This window comes from Emys orbicularis, chromosome 7 (genome assembly GCF_028017835.1).
Source record: "Emys orbicularis isolate rEmyOrb1 chromosome 7, rEmyOrb1.hap1, whole genome shotgun sequence".
NCBI classification, from domain to species: domain Eukaryota; kingdom Metazoa; phylum Chordata; order Testudines; family Emydidae; genus Emys; species Emys orbicularis.
In genome coordinates, this window is record NC_088689.1 from 68,456,422 (window position 1) to 68,478,097 (window position 21,676).

Sequence of the window (21,676 nt, forward strand, 5' to 3'; positions counted from 1 at the left end):
TAATGACCAAACAAAAAAGGTACCCTAGCCAGCAGCAATGTAATTAAATAGTGTCAGATTTAGCCTGGTAATTAGCAATCAAATTGCAACTGAGACTAGCGAAGCATAAATGACATTTAAAAGCTTACTCAAATTAAAGTGCAATGCGTGTTAACATTTGCCTCCATACAGCACTGGATAGCAACACTGAAGCACTTAGCTGCTCTAAAAGGTTGCTATTTTTGTGGTCTGCCCATAGCCTATTTTCTTCCCTCCTGACATGAAGAAGGTCATGGGCACTCAGCAACCACCGTGTCGAAAAACCATTAACGAAACACTACTGGACAGGGACCGAAAGGTCCTTCTGGGGTTAATGCAATGTGTGCAGACGAAAGCTAACCCCTGTATAGCACGAAGAAGAGTATTACTTCAGTCCATCTCAAATTATCCATGGAGGTGCAGAAAAACACTATCTCAGCCTTGGCGTGGCATGGCGTTCTAATGGCTACTCGGCCGCCATGCCGACAGATTCCCCCGGCAGTCCCCATTATAAATACAGAAATAAAGAAAAGCAAAGAATAACCATTCGGACAACGTTTTTATGCTCAAGAGATTGGGGGAGGGGCATCTCTCAGAATGGAGCAAAATCTCTTCTCTGTGCCAGAAAGAAAACAATTTGTTCCTGCCCTAGGCGCCCTTTCAGCATTGTCTTTTTGTTGGTTGATTTGGGAACAAAACTAGCTTTGAATGGATTAATACTCTCCTTGAAGTTAATACACGCACTCCTGGAACCACAGTCCAGGTGTGTCTGGCTCCTGTCCCTTACTGCTGAATGCCAGCCGGATCCTCTTTGCCTTTCTCAGCTTTCTTCAAGGCATTAATGACCGGTAACCAAGGGGAAGGCAGGTCAGGGACGGTTTTCTTGCCTTGATTTAAGTGGTTAATGGCCGTGTAGAGACTTCCTTGGGGTCCCACTTCCTGCTCTGAATAGTACATCTCCAGCGCGGCGGGAGTGCAGTGCTTGTGCTGGGGAAAAGAACAGAAAACACCATGAGCAAAAGAGACCTGCAGGCCTTGGTTAGAAAGCAGAGGGAGCAGGGACGCTGGCTGGGCCCCAAGCTCCCTTGTAACCAATAACTGTGCTGGGTCATGCTCTTCCATGCGGCAAGAGAAAGGATGCAGATAACCCGACCCCCTGTAGTGCCTGCTGATCCACTCCCTGGGGCGGCATCTCTTTACACTGGCATAACTCCCCTGGCAACACGGGTTCCTCTGGATTCGCATCAGGAAGCAGAATTCTGCTCCCTGTCTAATTGTCCGAGCTGGGAAACAGGGTGGATGGGCTTCGACTTCTGACTCAGTGACCATTCTCTTATATATGCTGGGTTCCCTGGCCTGCCTACATCCCCCATGCTCCTCCTCTTGGTGCTGGGAGACAGCCACATCATGGGAGTTCATGGCTGTGTTGCATTATGGGAGATATCATTTGGTCAGGGAGCCCGGCCCATAGAGGACATGAAGCAGTCGGGACCTGAGGCATCTGACCTACAACTCCCATGAGGTCATGCATCAGGATCCCCAGATTGAAATATTCATTTTGGGAGTATCTGGTTTTTCCACAGAAAACAGGCACTTTTCATGAAAAGCCCAAACCCCCATTTTCTCTCAAAAATCATTTCAACTGAGCATTTTTGACCATCCCAAATTCCTGGAAGCCAGGTGATTTCCCCTGAGTTTGGGGTTTAATGGCAAACATCTCACGCAGAGCTGGTTCCAGCTTCTGACATGTTCCCCAGTCTCATTGAGCCGCTCTCCCCACAGGAAGCACGCACAGGAGTTAGGACAAGAGAAAGGCTGGGCCCTGCCCTGGGAAGGTGCAGGATGGGGAATTTCAAAAGCCTCTCAGTGATTTAGTAGCAGGATCCCGGCTGCTGTCCTACATCAGATAGGACCTTTCCATGCTAGAACAGCTAGAGTATGCTTAAACACGGCAGCTAGCCCCTTTGAACAAACCCTTCAAATCCTCATGCAGGCAGGACAGATTGTATTTTAACCAGAGCCGGCTCTACCATTTTTGCCACCCCAAGCAAAAAAAAAGCTGCCCGGACTGTGCCGCCCCAAGAATGGACGGAATGCCGCCTCTTCCTCCACTGGTGACTGGAGCCGACCCTGATTTTAACCCATGTCTGCTGGTGTCTCCCCACTAGGGCTCACCTTGACCAGCTAACAGCCTGCAGCCTGCCCCGGCTGCCCTAGAGTTTGAGAACATATTAGTTCAAGTCTACTAGGGAGCGTGTCTTTAAAACTTGCCTTTTATCCTATTGGGGAGAGGCCTCAGATGTCCTTAATGTGCTAGATGGGCCAAATCCTGCCTGCGTGGGGTAAACCTAGACTATTAGCTTCAACGGTGTCAGCGTGAGAGGCAACATGGTCTGGGAGGTAGATGGGGGAAGGGTAGGGGGGCTATAGGGCGAAGAAAGGACGGAGTGCCTTCTGCCTCACCTCTGCCCCAGCAGTGCTGGCACATGGGGGGGAGCCTCTCCAGCACCTCTCAATTCCTTTGTTTGTAACAGGCATATGATTGTTCACTGCAGCCGAGGCACCCGGCACTGGCCAATAATCAGGGCTGTGACATTCACACAAATATTAACAGCAGTGAGTGGAATTGGTGACGTTTGAACTCATGGGCTCCTAGCTCAGTGCACCTTCCCTCCTTTGCCCCTTTTCTGAAGCCCTCAGAGAGGATGGACACCCTGTGCTCAGGGACCCGTGAGAAGATGGTCTATGCTGTCAGTGTTGGTCAAGTGGAGGAGTGTGGGGGAAGGGGGCCATTGCTGGCACCTTGCAGTCTTCACAGTCTGGCCTAGCAGAACTGGGCAGCCCACTGGCGTCCCACAGGACCTGCTGGAGTTAGGCAGGGATCCCCACACAAAAACTGCTGGGGGCAGAAAAGTCCCCCAAAAGACCCCAGGGCTGAAATCCTGGCCCCACTGAGTCCAGGGCAGCTTTTGGGGCCAGGAACTCCTGCATCTCCCCAAGTTCTGTGGGTCTTGCATGGCACACTATACAGGAGGAATCTGTGGGCTAGATGCCCCCTCAGAGTTGTTTTTTTTTTTTTTTTTTTTTAAATATGGAGATATCCTATTTCCTAGAACTGGAAGGGACCCTAAAAGGTCATCGAGTCCAGCCCCCCGCCTTCACTAGCAGGACCAAGTACTGATTTTGCCCCAGATCCCTAAGTGGCCCCCTCAAGGATTGAACTTACAACCCTGGGTTTAGCAGGCCAATGCTCAAACCACTGAGCTATCCCTCCCAAGTTCTGACCCTTGGGACTCCACAGGGGGCTAGACACTGAGCTGGGGTCTGCCCTTGTTCACTCCTCAACAGGCTGGCTAGCCTTCCAACAGGCCTGTCTGTGCTGTTCTGATGGAGCGCCCAATACAGCCTGCCCCCGCCACTGCTCCCTGAGCCTGTTGCTGGGGAAGCATCACAACAAACCAACAGCCCCCACTCTTCCCAACACGCTGGCCAAGCAGGCCCGACATTTCCCCTGCCAGGTGTTTGGCTCAGGCTGATTTTGAGGGGGAAATTTCAGTCAAAACAGTTCAGCTGTTTCAGAGAACAAAGGGAGGGGAAATACATTGCTTTGCCCAGATTAGCAAATTCTTTTTTAAATTTGGCCAAGTTATAAGCCATTGGAAAAATCGCATTTGACACATGCTCCATAGAAACTTCATAGATGTTAGCAGTAAACTCTCCAAAGGTTCTGCCCTCACTGAGCATGCTCCATCCCCTCACATCTCCCCAGTACCTCCTGTGGAAAAAATAGTCTGTGATCACATCATTACAAACTGTATCAGAATGCATACACACAAAGGGGCAGAGTTAAGGTTGTACAGGCAGTCTTAATTCTGGCATTTCCTAACTTTTGAGTGCTTGGCTTTGCAACCTTAATTTTCTTTTAACTTGTGTGTGTCTGTCTGTGCATCGGTGTGTGTAACATATAATACATGTTAACAAACAAAATCTACGTTTAGTGACAGTTCAGGTTGATGCAGGACACATCCCATCTGTCCAAAAACTTAAAAGCTTGGAAATAAGCAGTTAAGTGGAAAGATTCCTGCAATCCTTGTCACCTTTGTATTGTCTACATCTTCAATAGCACCCTCCAACGCACCACAGAGCTCACTTCCATCTCCAGCCAATACCCAAAAGCAACACATGCCCCAACAGCATCAAACTTGCATCTAACACAAAACCTTACCAGTGATCTCAGCTGTGTTAAGACAGAATATGTTCCCAAATGCATGGCATGTGTGGCAGTCAGATGGGCTGATTTGGTCATAATTGATATGAGGTCACATTTAAAGGGTTTGGGTTAGTGACAAGTCCTAATGCAACATTAACTGCCACTGAATGTCGTTTTTGTTTGCTAATTTCACACTTTTTTTATCCAGCTTTGGTGTAGCTGAGCTGTCCCCAGAATCAAGGAGAAGGGGAGCTGCCTCTGCCTGAGAATCAGAGGGAGAAGCTATGGTGCTGAGACTGCTTCTAGGTCGACTCTCCGGAAGGGTGTGAGCAGCTGAATGACATGTCTCATTCAGTTCTGTGTCTATAACACTGTATCCCATTGGAAAGTTACTGAGAGAGAAGTGCTTCGTGTTTAGCGGTCAGCTGGAGGGATCATAGAATATTAGGATTGGAAGAGACCTCAGGAAGTCATCTAGTCCAATCCCCTGCTCAAAGCAGGACCAACACCAACTAAATCATCCCAGCCAGGGCTTTGTCAAGCCGGGCCTTAAAAACCTCTAAGGAAGGAGATTCTACCACCTCCCTAGGTAACCCATTCCAGTGCTTCACCACCCTCCTAGTGAAATAGTGTTTCCTAATATCTAACCTAGACCTCCCCTACTGCAACTTGAGACCATTGCTCCCTGTTCTGTCATCTGCCACCACTGAGAACATCTGAGCTCCATCCTCCTTGGAACCCCCTCCCCCTTTCAGGTAATTGAAGGCTGCTATCAAATCCCTCCCCCCCCCCCCACTCTTCTCCAGACTAAATAACCCCAGTTCCCTCAGCCTCTCCTCGTAAGTCATGTGCCCCAGGCCTCTAATCATTTTCATTGCCCTCCGCTGCACTCTCTCCAATTTGTCCACATCGGTTCTCTCCCCCCAGCTTAGTGTCATCTGCTGTGGCACCCTCTGTGCCTTTACTCACTCCCCAAAACACTCCCTGCCTCTCCTTGACTTCCCAGAATTAGGTACCACCAGGGGAGGCTGCAGCAGCAGGTTGCCCTGCATTACACTTGCCTGGCTGCCTACTGCACCGCCCCTAAACACGAGTCTTTGTAGCCTGGGCTGAGAAGCTAGACGCCGCAGGCCCGGATTGTCACAGACTCATAACCTGTGTGGACTGGGCATGGAGAGGGACATGAAGTGAATGCACTGGCTGGTGGGTTACAGTGATCAGCAAGAGAGGCGGGAAGCATGTGTATTTGGGTGACTCACACCACAGTTCATCACAGCTTCACAGTGCTCTCTTCACGGCGCGACCATGTGCCGCCCCCCACACACAGAGTATCAGCAGCGGTGGAACCCCTCGACCGTTACACCCCTCACTTAGGGAAATGTGGCCTGGCCGGAGAGGAGAATGGGGAGTTAGAGGCACCCAAACTACAATGCCCACGTGGCACCGCCTCACAATGGAAATATTTTGGTTTTCAGGCTGCCCGTTTTTGGACCATTCCGTGGAAACCAGGCACTTCCCATGAAATATTTCATTCCATCAAAACCCCAATTTTCCATCAAAAAAGATTTCTGACAAGGCCTACCCCAGCTCCCTTGACCATGCTCCTTTGCAGGCAGCAGCATTGGGGGTGGGCATGGGCCCCTGGCAGGGCAGGAGTTGCTGGCACCTTGTGCCACTGCTGTCCCCTCCTTGTAAACTTTCCTCCAGATGGGCTCCTCCCACTGGGTCAGCACCAGCTTCCATTGGCAAAAAACCCTGCACTGAATTGGGCCCTTGGCATGGTCTCTCCTTACCACCTGCCCCCCAGCCCGACATGGCAGGCTGCATCCCTCTGATATTCAGCCCTCCTCATACACACAGGCCAATTACAGGAGTCAAGGCTCACCGGGAGGAGGCGCAAGGAGAGTTCTGCTCCAAGAACACACCCTGGAGTGCCCCCCCTTTGTGCCTCGGCTGCCCAGCAGTCACAGCCTGCCAGCCTGAAGATGGGGGGATATTCCATCCCATGAAGCCACCCACTTGGTTTCTGCTGCTTGGGGCACAGACACAGGGGTTTCTTTTTCCAAAGCAGTAAATGTGTTTCCACTGGGAAAGGGCCATTCTTAGTGGCATCCTGCATCTCTGCATTGCGCTCTGAAATCACCCAGCAGGGGCGCCAGCTGGAGGCCAGTCTGGGCATGTACAACAATGGTGTGCAAACGGCTCACGTAGCCAGAGCACTGCCAAGGGTGAGAAATAACACACTGGACTGATCCTGGGCAAATGCAAGCTAATCAGTGATACACAAGTACTCCGTGTAAGGCACATGCTTGGCAAAAAGCCCTGGGGGGAGGAGCTAGAAGTGTGCTGGAAAGCACAGCCCCAGCAAGCTGCCAAACAAAGCAGTAAAACAGCCCCTACGTTTTGGGCCGCATACAAAAGGGCATCAAGTCAGAAGAGGGAGCTGATTCAGATTCCCTGGGGATAGACAGACTGACTGACAATTCCCCTCTTCTACAGCACAAGAGCACCAAGTTCAGTTCTGGGCATCGCAGTATCAGAGGAAGGTAGGCAAATTGCTACAGCCATCCCTATGGTTGTACCACTGGGTAGATCGAATCAGCAGATCTCTCCTTCACATCACTCATAGGACACTTTGCCCCAGTCAAGAGGAGCAGGCATTTCGCTCTGCAGGTGTGATGCTTGCTGGGGTCCCCCCGGAGGATCCCTGCGGACATGGGGTGTCTGAAGAAAGAACACAGCCAGCGGCTGTGATCAGCTGGTTATACCGTTCACCCACACTCATCTCCACCTCCATGTGAACATCACTTACAAGACACTTACTGGGCGATACAGGCCAGTGTCAGGGTTCAGCAATTGACCTTCTCAAAAGCACAACATCCCAACAGTCCCAAAGGGAGCTCATCCTCCAAAGCCGAGAGCATGGACAGCTGAGGGCCCTCAGCACCAGGCAAGATCGGGGCCCATACGCGAGCCAGGGCACAGCATAATGCAAACATTTGACACTGAGGAGATGGCAGCGTCCTTCCTTTCCCAGCACCACCATGAGTAAGGCGATAACCGAGACAGGCCAGAGGGAGACAGGGGTCATCTTACCTTAAACACAAAGCCCTCTGGGCAGCTCAGCTGGTCATACCACAGTGCCTTGTACATGACCAGCATGAGCAGGCAGGCCAGGAAGGCCATCGTGATGAGAATCAACCCCGTCAGCTGGAAGGAAAGGGAACAAAACAGAACAACTGGCATGAGCCCAGATGAAGATGTTTTGTGTATTTTTCGCAAAAATCCCCAAACCTGAAGACATCGACAAACAATGAGAGAGGGTACCCTGCCTTGATGAGACCGTCACCATATCCAGGTCAGGTGTCCACACAGACCTTACAATGAGAGGGGCGGTGTTACCTCTGTATATGGCACTGGTAGGACCATCACTGGATACCACGTCCAGATCTGGTGTCTGCATTTCTAATCAACTGGACCAACTGGAAAGGATTTGGAAGAGAGCGATATGAATGATTCAGGTCTGGAAACCTGCCTTGCGGTGAGAGACTAAAGAAACTCAGTCTGTTTCATTTATCTAGGAGAAGGTTAAGAAGTGACTTGATCATGGTCTACAAGCATCTCCTTGGGGCAGAAATTTCCAATAATAGAGGGTTGTTTAATCTTGCAGAAAAGGGCAGAACAAGATCCAGTGGGTGGAAGCTAATGCTGGACAAACTTGAAATAAGGTGCACATTTTAAATGGAGGTTAGTTAGCCCCTGGAACAGCTCACCAAGAGACATGGAGGGTTCTCCGTCACTTGGAGTCTGGAAAGAATGTCTCTTTCTAAGGGATTTGCTCTAACTCCACTGCATGTTCTGGGCAGCCTGCAGGAGTCACTGGTGGGTGGGGGGCTCGCTAGCCTGTGGTGGGCAGGAGGACAGACTGGATGGTTGGAACTGTCCCTTCTGGCCTCTATGACTCTATGGATTCCAGAGGGAAGCAGATGGCCATTGCAGCTGCAGCCGTGGGGCGGGGAATATTTGTAGGCCCAAGATAAGTAGATAGAGTGATGTCACTGGCAATAACTCATACCCTGGTGGGAGAAAAACAGGCCCCAGGACAGAACGTGTGTGACATCATTTATAAATCACTCAATAAAGCCGCTTCTCCTTCCATAGCGTGGGATGGAAATGCCCGCTGGTGCTGCCGAGCATGGGCAGTGTCACGGTGCCCACCTCAGGCACACCGGCTAAGGCCAGGCACCCAGTCTGCATGGATACGAAAAAAGAAAGTCAGCAAGGGAAGGCTCATTTTCACTTCCAGAACTTGCCTGGCTGGCTCTGGGTGGCGCAAGGTCTGATGTTATTTGTCTTATACCCAGTGGCTGCAAAGAGCTTTCCCTGCTTCCTCCAACAGAAAGCTTCCTGGGGGGGGCTGGCTTGTTGGTTCTGAAGTTCTATTTTTGGCTGTGACTCATAGTGTGAGAGCTGCTATTTACAGCTGCATTAAAGCACCAGGGCCCTGGTGTGAGTCAGACAGCGAAGACAGGGATCTCTTGGGTCATCTCTGCCCATTCCAGATTGTGCCACTTATGCAGAGCCAGCCTCTGTGGGTGGCTCAGCCTCTGGCCTCTCCATCACCCGCACCAGTTCAAACTCCCTGATCCCACAGGGGTTGTACAGTGTAGATGGGGGCACAGTCAGAGGCACCTGATTTTCCAGTTCGCTGCCCTAACCAAAATGTTCAAAAAAAATATGGTTTTTGAGTCCAACTAAATGTTTTGTTTCATTTTTAGAGCTTTAATCTTTTTCAATTTTTTTTTCAAAATAAAATTGAAATCCGTTTCAAAATGAGAAGTCGTTTCAAAAGGAAACATTTTATTTGGGGGGATTTTTATTTATTAAAACAATTCAGTGAATTCAACACAAATTCACAGAATGTCTCAGTTGATCTAAATCTGCCTTTTTCAGTAAAATAATTCTGGCTGGAAATTTTCACCCAGCTCTGGGACCGACCCCCAGCCCCTGCTCCGAGTGGGGATGTGCTGCAGCTCCCAGACGTATGAGGAACTCACAGCTGGAGCTCAGAGCCAGGGGAAACTTTATGAGGGTCACACAGCTTCTGAAGAAGACTTTGGCTCCCCCCCCCCAATAGACCCAGCTCCTCTCTTAGAAACAGCTTCTCCGGCAGACCCGATGGATTCTAACCCAGCCCCTTCTGTTTCTCCAGGGAGCGGCCAGGCAACCCACTCCCTTCATTGTGATTCCTAGGTAATGCTAGGTGAGTGCTACATGGATCCCATGGCCGTTTATTTCACCTTGATGCTGACATGTGTTGCAGAGCTCTGTGGGAAGCAGGAATTCCCCACTACCAGCACATGCTGCACTCAGGTACATGACTTATCAAAGAGAAGGGGAAGAGGGACTAGGTCATGGTCCTGGTTTTTGTAATGCCAGAGGGAGTTTTCCATATCCCCCGGGACCCTGGGGAAGAACTGGGCCCCTGGGACCAGGCCAATGGACAGAATACACCAGTACACCAGGGAGATGGTGAGGACACCAGAGTTAAGATTTGCGCTCATACCAGGGACACATCCTCTTTGGAAGAGCACACCATATCCTCAGCGCTCAGCCTTTGAGTATTGAACGGATTGCCTGGGAATTTACAAGTGTACCCATTCATTAGTTTAGAAGTTAAACTACAAATGAGTCCTTTAGGAAATGGAGCATACTGCATCTGACATGTTCTTGTCCCAAATGGCCTTATTGGAACAGACCAGCCTCTTCAGACTTCCCATGTAGGTAAAACTCACTGAAATCCAGTGCCTAGGCTCCATTTGAAGAAATTAGGTTATAATTAAACACAGTTATTGATGATGTTGTATCTAATTGTTGTGATTTTTTGCAGAGCAAAAGATACCCCAAGATGGAGTTAAGTCTAAGAGTACATCAGTAATTTAGGGTAAAAACATTATAGGGATGGTGCAATTATCCCCCAAATAAGTGTTATAAACCCAGGAAATTCAGAGGGAAAGTTTAACTTAACAGAAATCCTACCATTGTAATAGGATATGAAAAAGCATCCAAACAACCTTAACTCGGCTTTGCAGAGATGCTGTGCAATCACCCTACATTTATGCACATTAGTGGGTTCACTCCCAGATTAGATGAAGCTGCTTTAGAGACCCATTAGCTCGTTCTCTTTTTCTTTTCTTTTTTTTCCCCCTCAGAAGATATGAGGTGGAATCTGAGTAGGGGGTGGGGGCAAAGGAAATGCATCAGGAGCCTGGTTTTCAGACTGGGCTCTCAGTTTGTGGATGCAAAGAGACAGCTAGATGCACCTAACAGCTTTAATCACCCCTGGCCGCAAGTCACTGCAGGAACTAACCCATGGCTGTCAAAGAGGAGGTCAGGTTGAGACTGGACTGAAAACCAGGCTGTGTTTGTAGGGGTGCGGATGTGGCTATGGCCTCAGCACACCGGACCAACAGCCCAGGGTCTGGTACCCAACAATAGTCAGAACCAGAGGCTGCAGAGGGAGGGGCAAGAAAACATAATGGGCATGTCTGGAATAAGCTGCCTGGGGGTGGTGTCTTCCTGGGTGGGGGTGTCTTCCTGACCCATCTCGTCTGGTTAATGCCATGCCTGAGTGTGTGTATCTCTTGTACCCTACCGGGAATGTTATTGCCCTTATACAGTCTGACACGGCATAAGCTCAAGGGTTTCAAGTGTCCACAAAGCACATGTGGGGGGATGAAGAAAGTTAAGGTCAGATTTTCCCTGAGTCACGGGCTACTCAGTGTGAATAGGGAGGGCAGAATATGGCCCCCAGAGATCTCTACGTGCAATGAGAAGGATCGAAATTCAGGAGTGCGAGGTAAGACTGGCAAGTCCTAAAACGGGCCCTAAAGAACGTGCAGCTAAGGACAATCACCCTGGAAATTCAGAGGGACAAGAAACAGCCAGTGTGACTTCTCAAGGGACTGGAGACAAAGCGCACCAGGAAAACCAGGACACTGCACAACGTTTGGCCTGGGCCCCCCAAACAATCTGCATCTCTGGAGGCAGAAGTCACTGGACAGCCAGTTAACCCAGTAGCAGTAAGACCGGCTCATAGGGAGTATATTATGTCAATCCATGTTAGCCATGTGGAAGGGAGTCTGCTGTCACTGCCCAGTCCACATGGTGTTCACTGCAGACGCCCCTGCCAAGTGCATATCAGAGCCAGGGGGTGTGTGAGCCTGTGGGGCGGGAACAGCAGCAGTGAACAAATAGCCACACCCCTGTGCTGAAATGGCTACAAACCCCTCGTCCCCGGGCTCCATCCTGCCTCTCCTCTGAGCCTAAGGTGAATGAACTACAGGGACCCACGGTGTCCAGGCTCATGCAGGGGTGAAAGTAGAAATAGGGACTTACCAGTACGGGGCTGGGTTGGGGCCAGGTCTGGCCCCCAGAAGGGGCAGGGCCTCGGACAGAAGGGGCGGGGATGGGGGGGGTCAGAGCCAGCCCCGGCCCGCCCTGTACCAGTAAGTGCCCTCCCCCTCCCCCGCTGGGGTAGCAGTGGCAGCTGGGGGCTCCGGCAGCGGGGCTCCAGGGTCTATTTAAAGGGCTTTAAATACTTCTACCGCTCCGGCCCTTTAAATAGCCCCCGGAGCCCTGGGGTAGTGGCAGGGCTCCGGCGGCTATTTAAAGGGCCCAGGGCAGTAGAGGCAGCGGGAGCCCAGCCCTTTAAATAACCCCCGGAGCCCCGCTGCCGCTACCCCAGGGCTCCAGCGGCAATTTAAAGGGCCTGGGACTCCAGCCGCTGCTGGGAGCCCCAGGCCCTTTAAATTGCTGCCTGGGGAAGCCGGGCTGCCCCGGTACGGCGCACCGGCTCTTGCCGGTATGCCATACCGGGGCGTACCGGCTTACTTTCACCTCTGGGCTCATGGCACTGCCATATGCCCAGGGACCCCAAGGTAGAGGGGCACAAGGGATGGGTAAACACCCCAGCTTTGGCCCTTGGTTCGGCCAAGCACTGAAAATTCAAACCCAGCTTGTCTGAGTCTGCCCCTCACCCACAGCCCCACTCCCCCGCTGCCCCCCGAACAAGCCCTTTCCCAGCAGGCCCCATTTCCCTCTCCCTCTTCCATTGCCACCTGAGCCTCCGTGGGATGCAGAGGGGTGGCTTCTCCTGAAGAAAACCAGATCCTGTTCCCCCCTACTCCACCTGTGCTGTTGGACTAGGGCACCTTCCTGACACACTCACTGCAGTGACTGCCTGGGGGGCTGGTCAGCACCAGGGCCTCCTGGCCATCCCCAGGGAATCTCATGCTAGCCACCTCCTCCTGGCCTGTCTGTAGGACTGTTAACCCTTTCCGCTCTCCAGCAGAGGAAGCAGCCCCAGGCACAGACCTTTCTACAGCCTCAGGCCCCCCCTTGTCCCTCCTTCTCTTCTGCCCTTTCCCCCTCACACTGCCCATGAGGGAGGTGGGATCTCCACCAGCCTCCTGCCTGTGGAGAGCACAGACCGGCCCATGCACTGTTCTGTAAGAAATGTAAATCGACTTGCTCCAGTTTCAGGCTGCTGGCTTCTCCTCTGAGGACAGAGAGCGGGAGGTGACACGCTGGCCCCTCTCCTGTCTAAAACAGGGCTGGTCTGAGTTAATCTGGATTATTCACTTTTCCCGTTTCAGTGTCAATGTGAGAGACAATCCCCCAAATCACAATCCCTGCTGAGGCGGGGGGGGGGGGGGGCAGGAGAATGCTTTACCTTGACCTTCTCTGATACTTCATCGTATAGGTTTATGTTCAGCTTTTTAATTCCTGGGACATGTAACTTTCTCTTCTTCTTCTGCTGGAGCTGGTACTCTGTTCTGGTCTTGACAATCACCTGTGAGGAGAGGAATCCGTGAGCGGTGACCTGTATACAGCCGGACGAGGTTGCATGGAACAACTGCTCAGACAGGCAAAAAGCAGAGCAGACTGGGGGAATGGGCCTGGGCCACTCGCAAGTAGCAACTCACCAACACCATGTTTGGGGCTTTCCTAATGGATCATCACAGCTGCTTGGGGGCCGAGGGCAGAAAAAGTAGTGAGGCAACAAAGCTCATTCCAAGAGAGAGCCACCCGTAGCCTCCTCCTGCCCTAATCCCCCCAGCCCAGAGCTGCTGGCAATGCCAGGAGGGCTCAGCATATTTCTGAAGGGAGTTCTGCTCCCAGTGGCACCGCAATAAGTGGCCTCCCAAGAGTCCTGCTCATTTGGTAGTGAGGCCAATAACCAAAAAGCAACCTGACCTCCAGCCGGATTCATGCAGCAATGCAGGGCAGGTCACCATTTGCTACATGTATGCCTAAAGCTAGGCACCTAACTCCATAAGCAGTCTGGTTGTCAGAGGTGCTGCATACCCCCTGCTCCTACCGAATGAAACCAGCAGGAGCCAGTTATTCAGTGTCACTGACAATCTCTGACTCACATGACTGGGTGTGGATTTAGGAGCCTAAATTCTGGTCCCTGGGTTTGCCAATGCCGGCCTGCATTCAGATTCCACAGTGCGAGCTGTGTTTGGCTGCAGACATGGTGTGTGGTGCAGAGAAAACACACCGTGGCCATCAGGAGCCAGGCTGAACTGGGGCTAGCAGGAGACAGAAACCATGGTCATTATTGTCACAGATGACTTGGGGAGCCTGACTTGAGGCCCTTTCAGAGGGGCTGGTTTTCAGCAAATTCTGAGTAGTAGCTCTCTGGAAATTGGGTCTCTGCAAGGCATCTCCAGGCCCCAGAAGGGAGGCACTCAGAGTGACTAGTCACCTGTGCAATCTTGGACCATCCTTTCTGTACTTGCCGGCTGAGTGAGAATGACCTGGAAATCATCAATGGAGAGGGATGGTTAGTGAGCGGCGCCAGTGGGAACACAATGGGCCCGCCAGCTGTGAGTACAATCTCTTGATGTTGATGCACCACTGCACCAGAAGTAACAACTGAATGCCCTACCCCCCTTCTCTGCAAGGGGTGTAGTTCTGTGGGGAGCAGGGATTCCCCCAGGCCATGATTTGCCGGCAGAGTCCCTCACACCCATGACTGCAGCCCATGGCGTGGAGGGGTAGCAATTCACATCTAAAACCGGGCACCCAAAAGGCCTTTCTGAACGCACACCAGGGCACAAGGCACCTTACAGCAACACAGAGTCCCCAGCAGAGCAGCCAGGCAATCCCCAGCCACACAGCCAGTGAGGAAGGATCATGCTTTGAATGGTAAAATGATTGCATAGACGCTGCTACAGATGAAGAAAACATTGGAACCCTCCAGCAGGGAGAGCCACTGGATATGCTCACTACAACACAGCACCCTGCTCCAGCAGGAGAGAGTCATTCCGGCACCGAAACCTGAATCTTAAATCACTACAAACATTGAATCTGTGTGAAAACATACGAGCTGATTAAATTCATGAACCGATGCAGAACGGTATGGTGCAAACACAAGCCACGCACACCAGTCAGGAAGCTAACCTCAGCCCTGCTCTTTCCACTACGTACACTGATGCCTGACCGACCCTCATGGAACAGATTCATCTGCCTGGGCTCCTGCTAAACAACTACAATTTAAGGGGCCAGAACCTCAGGTCTGGCTGAGCTGTGCTTGGCTCAGAACTGGAGTGGAGGGAGCAAAGGCGGCTTTAAGCCATCCCCCTTTACCCTAGGGGTAGCCAGGAGCACAGCATAAATTAGAGCAATCACAGGGCTCTATTTACGCTGTGGTAACAGCCTCCTAGGGACCATGCCACTGGCTGGTGGTGACTGGAGCACAAGGCCCCAGGCCTCTCCCACCCTCAACATGACCCCTACACCAAGAGGGACCCAGGGGCCTCTTGATGCCAGCTGGCATGGAACTTTACAGGGATCCCCTGGGTGAGATACATCCCTAATAATTCACCAAGAGTGGCATGTGAGGTCTCTTCAGAGAGCCAGTAGCCCACTGGTCCTCCTAGTCATAGTGAAATGCACGTATGGGATAGTTAAGAAGTTATGTATTTATAGTGGGAATTATGTCCTTAAAGCCTCGACATTAAAAGCAGGCCACCAGGAAGTGACAGGGCTTGGACAGATTCTGTTCAGGCAGGGGCAGACGACACTTATCTCTCTGGCTGGTCAGGTGTGTCCCGTGCATTGTATGTATCACAATGGAGGCCTCTCTGCATTACTGAGCCTGATGCTAATCAAAAGAGTGCAAAACCTACCAGAGGAACGCTGCAGAAAAATGCAAAACTAGCAGGAGGCGACCTGTTATCAAGCAAAGACAATGGATTCTTGGGGTGTAACTGGGAGTACTGAGGTACTGCCAGCATCCTTTGCCAAGGAGCCAAACCTCAGCATCTTCCGTCTTAGGAAAGGGGGGTGGGGCTCAGAGCCAGCCTGGCTGGAAAATGCTGCAAAGACTTTGCGTGAAGTACAATGAATTAGATAGGACAGCATCTTGTTAATTCAATCTGAACTCCAGAGGCGTGTTTTGATTTGATTTTACATGTAACCATTTGTTTCCAATACTTTGGCTCGCTGCTGCTCGACTCTCTACACCTTGTTCAATACACTTGTACTTGTTTTCACGATAGTCAGATCTAGGTGCTGTGTGTTAAGCGGAACTGTGATCTGGGATGCAACGTGTAGGCTGGGGTCACTGTTCCTTTGGGAGCAGTGTATCTGTGAATACTATGAGTGTCCAGTGGACCAGGGGCTGGACACTCCAGGGGACGCTTGGAGGGCTCAGCGGCTGGAGCGTGCCCATTGCTAGCTTGCAGAGGCACAGCCCTGACAGCCCTGGGCACTGCGTCACAACCAGGGGATTCATGTTCACAGCGTCATAGATCCCAAGGCCAGAAGGGATCACTGTGATCATCTAGTCTGACCACCTGTGCAGCACAGGCCAGAGACCTGCCCTGCCCCTAGAGCAGATCTTGGAGGAAAACATCCAAGCCTGATTTAAAAATTGACAGCAATGGAGAATCCACCACGGCCCTTGGTCAGTTGATCTAATGGTTAATTATCCTCGCTGTTAAAAACGTGCGCCTTATTTCTGGGAAGGCCCAGAGGAAATGAGATACGTCCGGCACACCCAGGTCCACCCCTGCCAGGGAGTCGCTGTGCAAAGGGAATAGCCTGCTCAGGGCAGTTTTCTGTCCCCGAAGCTCTGCAGGAGCAATGTAAATGGGATGGAGTGGAGCTGAGAAACCAGCCCCAAAGCCTTCCCTGCACCTGATGTGGTCAAACCCCAGTGCGAACTGGGGGTGAACACTCTGCCCTCCCTTCTCTCGGGGCACCAGGCAGCCGAGCACTGGGGCCACAGTGTCTGCAGGTTGCTGGTGACGAGGTCCTACTGTTGTGACAGTCAGCACCCTGTGGATTGAAGTGGGGACCTCCCAGGCAAAAAGCACAAGGCTGTGTAGCTGGGGCTGTAACAGGCACATAGCCTCTGCGGATCAGCACGGTGGGGACCTGTCACACCCACTCTCCAGCAAGTTACACCAGTGTCCTTTTGTGACAGCGCACAGGAGAATGTGCCAACGAGGGATAACCTGGAAAATAAACCCCAGAATAGTTCAGAGTCAAGCCCTGAAGGGTCCCCATGTCCTGACCAAAGTCCTCTCTGCCTGCAGGCACCCAGCAGCAGCTGAACACGTGTGCTACAGGCATGCTTCACCAGACAGATGGAGGCCTGGTCTACGTTACACAGTTAGGTTGGCGTACGCTGCCTCGCATCGACCTAGCTGTGGAAGTGTCTTCACTTCAATTTGGCTCCCACCCACGTCAGTGCCTCTCGACGCCGATTTAGTAACGCCACCTCTCCAAGCAGCACGGAGTCACGGTCGATGTCATTCAGTTGACGCGGTGTCACTTTAGACGCTGTGTTGCTTACATCAACTGTTACTGGCCTCCTGCAGCCTTCCCACAATGCCCCATGCTGACAATGCAATCGACACAAGCACTCCTGGTGAGGATGCACACCGCTGACCCAAGAAGCTGCATGTGCACACACACAAGCGATTTAATAACCGTGGTGGCTGTATCTGACATAAGTTAGGTCGTCATAATTTTGTAGTGTAGGGCTTCTCTGACACTGTTACAGAAAGTCTGCAGTGCCAGAGAAGCCCTACAGACCTCCTGTGCCATAAAGAAACCACTGGATGAATACAGCCCTCAGTTAATGCCCTTCTGCAGCGTCACCCAACTCCTTCTCCGATAAGGAGTGAGGTCTGGGCCCAGTGGTAACGGCCGATCATCCTGACTGAGGAAAAACTCCCAAAAGCAACTGTGCCAACAAAGTCTGTGCCCTGAATTCCCGGTAACAACAGCTGTGATCCCCTGACCAACACCGCACGAGGACACCAGCCCCTTGGTACCACCCCAGCAGCAAACACCCCCCAACCCAAAGCCACACGCTCACTCCAGAGCAAGCCCTCATTCATTTCTGTACAGCCACACCCCAAAACTCGCCTCCTCTCCATCTCCAGAACCAGTGACACTGGAGACGAATACAAGAATGACTGGCACCAACAGAGACAAGGCAACAGCAAACCATGGCTCCCTGCCCACAACCGGCAGCCTGGCATCGGACCCCCAACAGAGATGTGCGCAAAGCCAAGCGAAACTCTCACCACATGCCAAGGGAGAAGTGGAACACTGGAGACACTGGGCCAGATTCTCTGGTCTGATACAGCCTCTTATGCAGCGTGGAGCAGCTAGAAATTCCTAGCAGAGCTCCCCATGTTGGGGACTCTCTGATCGCATAGCCACTTTCCACACCCTCTCCCCACATCAATGGAAGGAGGGGATGGGCCAGGGTGTTGTGGGCCCAGGCTTATTCTGGTGACATTACAGTAAGTCCCGTCTGGCCTAACCTTCTCCAGGGCTGGGCAGCTAAGGGGCAGAAAGCTGCTGCTGGCTCTCTGCACTCCCACTCTCCGCTGTGTCCAAGTGCTGCTCTGATGCAGCGGAGAATGGGCGCCACAAAGCACAAAGCGAGAGGAGTGATGGAGGAGCCAGGGCCAGGGGAGACTGAAATGCAGAGACACTCGCTCCCCCCAGTGACTGACCCCAGGTTAGCAGAGAGGAGCAAAGACTGTCCATCCAAAACACAGAGCTGAGAAATTGGGCTTAAGGAGAGAGACGACAGAGACAGCATCACATGCGGCAGCTCCAAGTCCCCAACCCAAGGGCCCCAACTTTGGCCATCGGGCAGAGGGTGCTCAGCCAACAGCCAGTTGGCAATTTTTCCGACAATGTTTTTTGGTTGGAAAAAGCCAACTGCATGAGCATTTTGATAAGGCCGATAAGGGAGGCTGAGTCCCATCTGGTTTATTCTGGTCAAAGACTATTTAACATGCATTCCTGGCAGACACTCATGGATGTTCCAACCCACATTCAGGACCAATTCCCTCACCACTCCCAACTACCCCTCCCACCAGAGGGTGCCCTAAGAGAGGGGATGATGTGAAGGATGGCAGGCCTCGAACCCGGGCATCCCCAGACAGTATTCAAACCATGGCCACTACCCAGCAGTTCACCTGAATGACTGGAGAAGGGGGCCAGTAAAGCTCTACCTCACAAAGGGCCCCACCCACAAAGCTCCTGACTGGGGGAGATGTCCAGCCCCACTGATTGGCTGGGAAGCTCTATATAAACCAGAAAGAGACACAGGAAGTTGTCTGAGCAAGTAGAGGAATCTTGACTAGCTGCTACTACGGACCCTGCCTACTTGCCTGACTGCTGAGCCCTGCCTTTCCACCTGTTCCTGCTTCCTGCCTCATTCTAGCCTTGTCCTCCAGCCCTCCACAGAGGCCCCAGCAAACACATAGGGGCGGAGTCTCATTCACACCAATGCTCCTTTCCACCACTTGCTCTGGCAGGGTACATGTGCACACTGTAAGACCCCTTTACAGTGGCACAGCAACGTATAGCGGCCTTAGTGCAAACGAGAATCACTGGCCCAAGGGTGGATTCTGCTGCACTGACTATTGTTGAGTTCCCCTGAACGTGTTGGGGCATGGCTGCGCACATCCCGGCTGGCACAGTCCAATTCCCCTTGAGCAAACCCAACCCCAGTGTTGTGTTTGCCAATTGTTCACAAAGAAGTTTGGATTTCCCTGAATTGGCTCGTTTCTGCAAAAATGTCCATCCCTCACTCCTGGGAAACAAAAGTGTTGCACAGAACCAGAGACCTATTTGCACACATTGGCTTGCACACACTGACTAGCTAGCATGCAGATGGCATGTTTTTGCTCAGTGAGCCCCAGGGGGAGGACCCTACCTTGGGAGAGCGAGGGGCCTGTGGTGAGGGGGTGATGGAGCTGCTATCAGAGTGCTGTCAGTTCTGAACGTTAGCTTTAGTCTCAAAGCTTAGCTACGGGCTAAGCACAGCATCTGTCCATGTTCTCGAACCAGCAAATAAAGAGGCACAGACACCATGGCCAGAGAGCAATTCTGGGCCAGGTCCCCAGCTGGCACGAAGAGCCCAGTTTACACCATCTGAGAGCCTGGCTCTACTATGGGAAAAGGTGAGGCGCCCCAGGCTAATCACGCCCCCACATAACCGAATCCAGAAGAAACTCAATTTTATTCACTTCATTGTTTTTTTCCTTTTCAGAAAAAAAATCGTGTGAGGTAATTTTCACTCACGAAGGAAATCGTGGCCCCTTTGTCACTGGCCCAAGGGTGGATTCTGCCGCACTGACTATTGTTGAGTTCCCCTGAACGTGTTGGGGCATGGCCGCGCACATCCGAGCTGGCACAGTCCAATTCCCCTTGAGCAAACCCAGCCCCAGCAGTGGGATTGTGGGAACAGGGGGCATGCTGGGCTTGGCTGCTGGTTTCACACACAGCACAGGGCCCCGGGAGAACCGGAAAGTGGTTAATAGCTCCTGAGAGGCAAATGAAGCAGCAAAGCACCACTGCTGCCCCATCAGACAGGGTGAGGGGGCCAGCAGGGGCAGAGGGGACTTGCACTTGGTGTTGGCCACCGAGGGGCACCGCTGGTATTACCTTGTCAGGGAAGGGCTGCTGTAGCTGGTTGACGTCCAGCGGCGTTATCAAAGGGATGTTGTCGAAGCTGTCATCACCGCTGCCGGTGCCCTGCTCCTTGTCCGGCTTCTCACAGAGATTGCTGCCCAGTTTCACCATGGTCAGATAATGCTGCTGAGAGGGAGGGAGGGGCAATAGGTCAGACAGTTGCTTGGTTTCCAGAGACAGCCGCGGGTTACCCAGAATCCCGTTTTGTCAGGCCGTGATCACGGCAGCGTCCCTCTGTGCACAGCCGCACAGCACCACAATGCTCTGAGCTAACTGAGTCCCAGAGCCCCAGACGGGGCTGGTGGGGTTTTGGCTGCACGCTGGGATGGCCATGGCTGGGACTACCTGGAGAGGTGCTGGCGAGGCCCCGTCACTGAGCCAAGGGAGCTGTGCAAGCTGTTCCCCGCCGGAAATCCCACTGTGCAGCCCTTCCAACTACCTTCACTGAGAAATGGATCAAACTGTCCCATCCCTCACCCCCTACTCCTTTGCTCCTAGCTAGTCTCTCAGCTATAGATGCAGCCCCCCGCAGTGTTCCCACAGAGAGGCGGGGTCCCATGTTCAGATTTGGACCCAGTGCCACCAGGTTCAGAGCTGGGTGGATCGGGGACTTTGTACCATGCCTGTTGCCAGCTGTTTGCATATTAGGGTGACCAGATAGCAAGTGTGAAAAATCAGGACGGTGGTGGGGGTTAATAGGTGCCTATATATGACAAAGTCCAGAATATCGGGACTGTCCCTATCTGGTCACCCTATTGCATATCCAAACAGCAGTAAGAGGACTCCACCCACCGTCAGCCTCCCCTTCCCAGCCTCTTAGCCAAGTGTCCAACACCGACGCCCAGTGCCTGGGGAGCAACCGTGGCCCACGGAAGAGGTCTAGTCGGAGTGACTGGGACAGAGCAATCCCTCCACCCCTTGCTGCTTGCACAGCTCCCCTACAAAGAAACTGCACCACTGATGGAATGACTACACAGCATTCCTTCCAAGACTGAACACTGGTGGCAAGCGAACAGGAAATTGCAGGCTGTATGTAACAGCACCTCTGGTGATTCCTGCCATAACTTTATGAATGTGCTACTGGTCAGCTGCCCAGGCCTCCCAAAATTTCTCTCAAAGCCATAAAAACACACACAGCACAGCCTGAGCCCAGCTCCTAGTTCGCCTGAACTAGCCAGAGACAAACTACAGCTTAGAACCAACCTGACTGGAGCGAGGGCTCATGTATGCATGTGCCAGTGTCTCCAAGGCCAAGTGTTCAAAACCCATCAGTCAGGTCCCAAAGTCAGGAGACCTGGTTAAAATCAGGAGGTTTGTTTAATAGTCAGTGCTGGGGGTTTTTTTTGTTGCCCTTAGGACACACCTGGGTTATGCTTTCCTCCGCAATCAGAAGGGCTAAAACTTTTTTAAAAATGAAAGCTGAGATTC

The 21,676-nt window shown here is 52.2% G+C and overlaps 1 protein-coding gene across 1 annotated transcript; it reads right to left on the reverse strand.

The window, feature by feature from the left end:
- Positions 1-801: 801 nt before the first annotated feature.
- CALY (calcyon neuron specific vesicular protein) lies at positions 802-20,359 on the reverse strand. Its single transcript, XM_065408611.1, has 4 exons — positions 20,222-20,359; positions 12,963-13,082; positions 7,325-7,438; positions 802-1,005 (listed from the first exon to the last, which is right to left on the reverse strand). Exons 1-4 carry the CDS (start codon positions 20,357-20,359, stop codon positions 802-804), a joined length of 576 nt encoding a protein of 191 aa, XP_065264683.1.
- Positions 20,360-21,676: the final 1,317 nt, after the last annotated feature.

Coding starts and splice junctions, on each gene's coding strand:
- CALY (XM_065408611.1), bottom strand. CDS start 20,359: ATGGTGAAACTGGGCAGCAATCTCTGTGAGAAGCCGGACAAGGAGCAG. Junction 13,083..20,221: donor AGCAGCCCTTCCCTGACAAG/GTAATACCAGCG, acceptor CTCTCCTCACAG/GTGATTGTCAAGACCAGAAC. Junction 1,006..7,324: donor CAGAGGGCTTTGTGTTTAAG/GTAAGATGACCC, acceptor TCTTTTCCCCAG/CACAAGCACTGCACTCCCGC.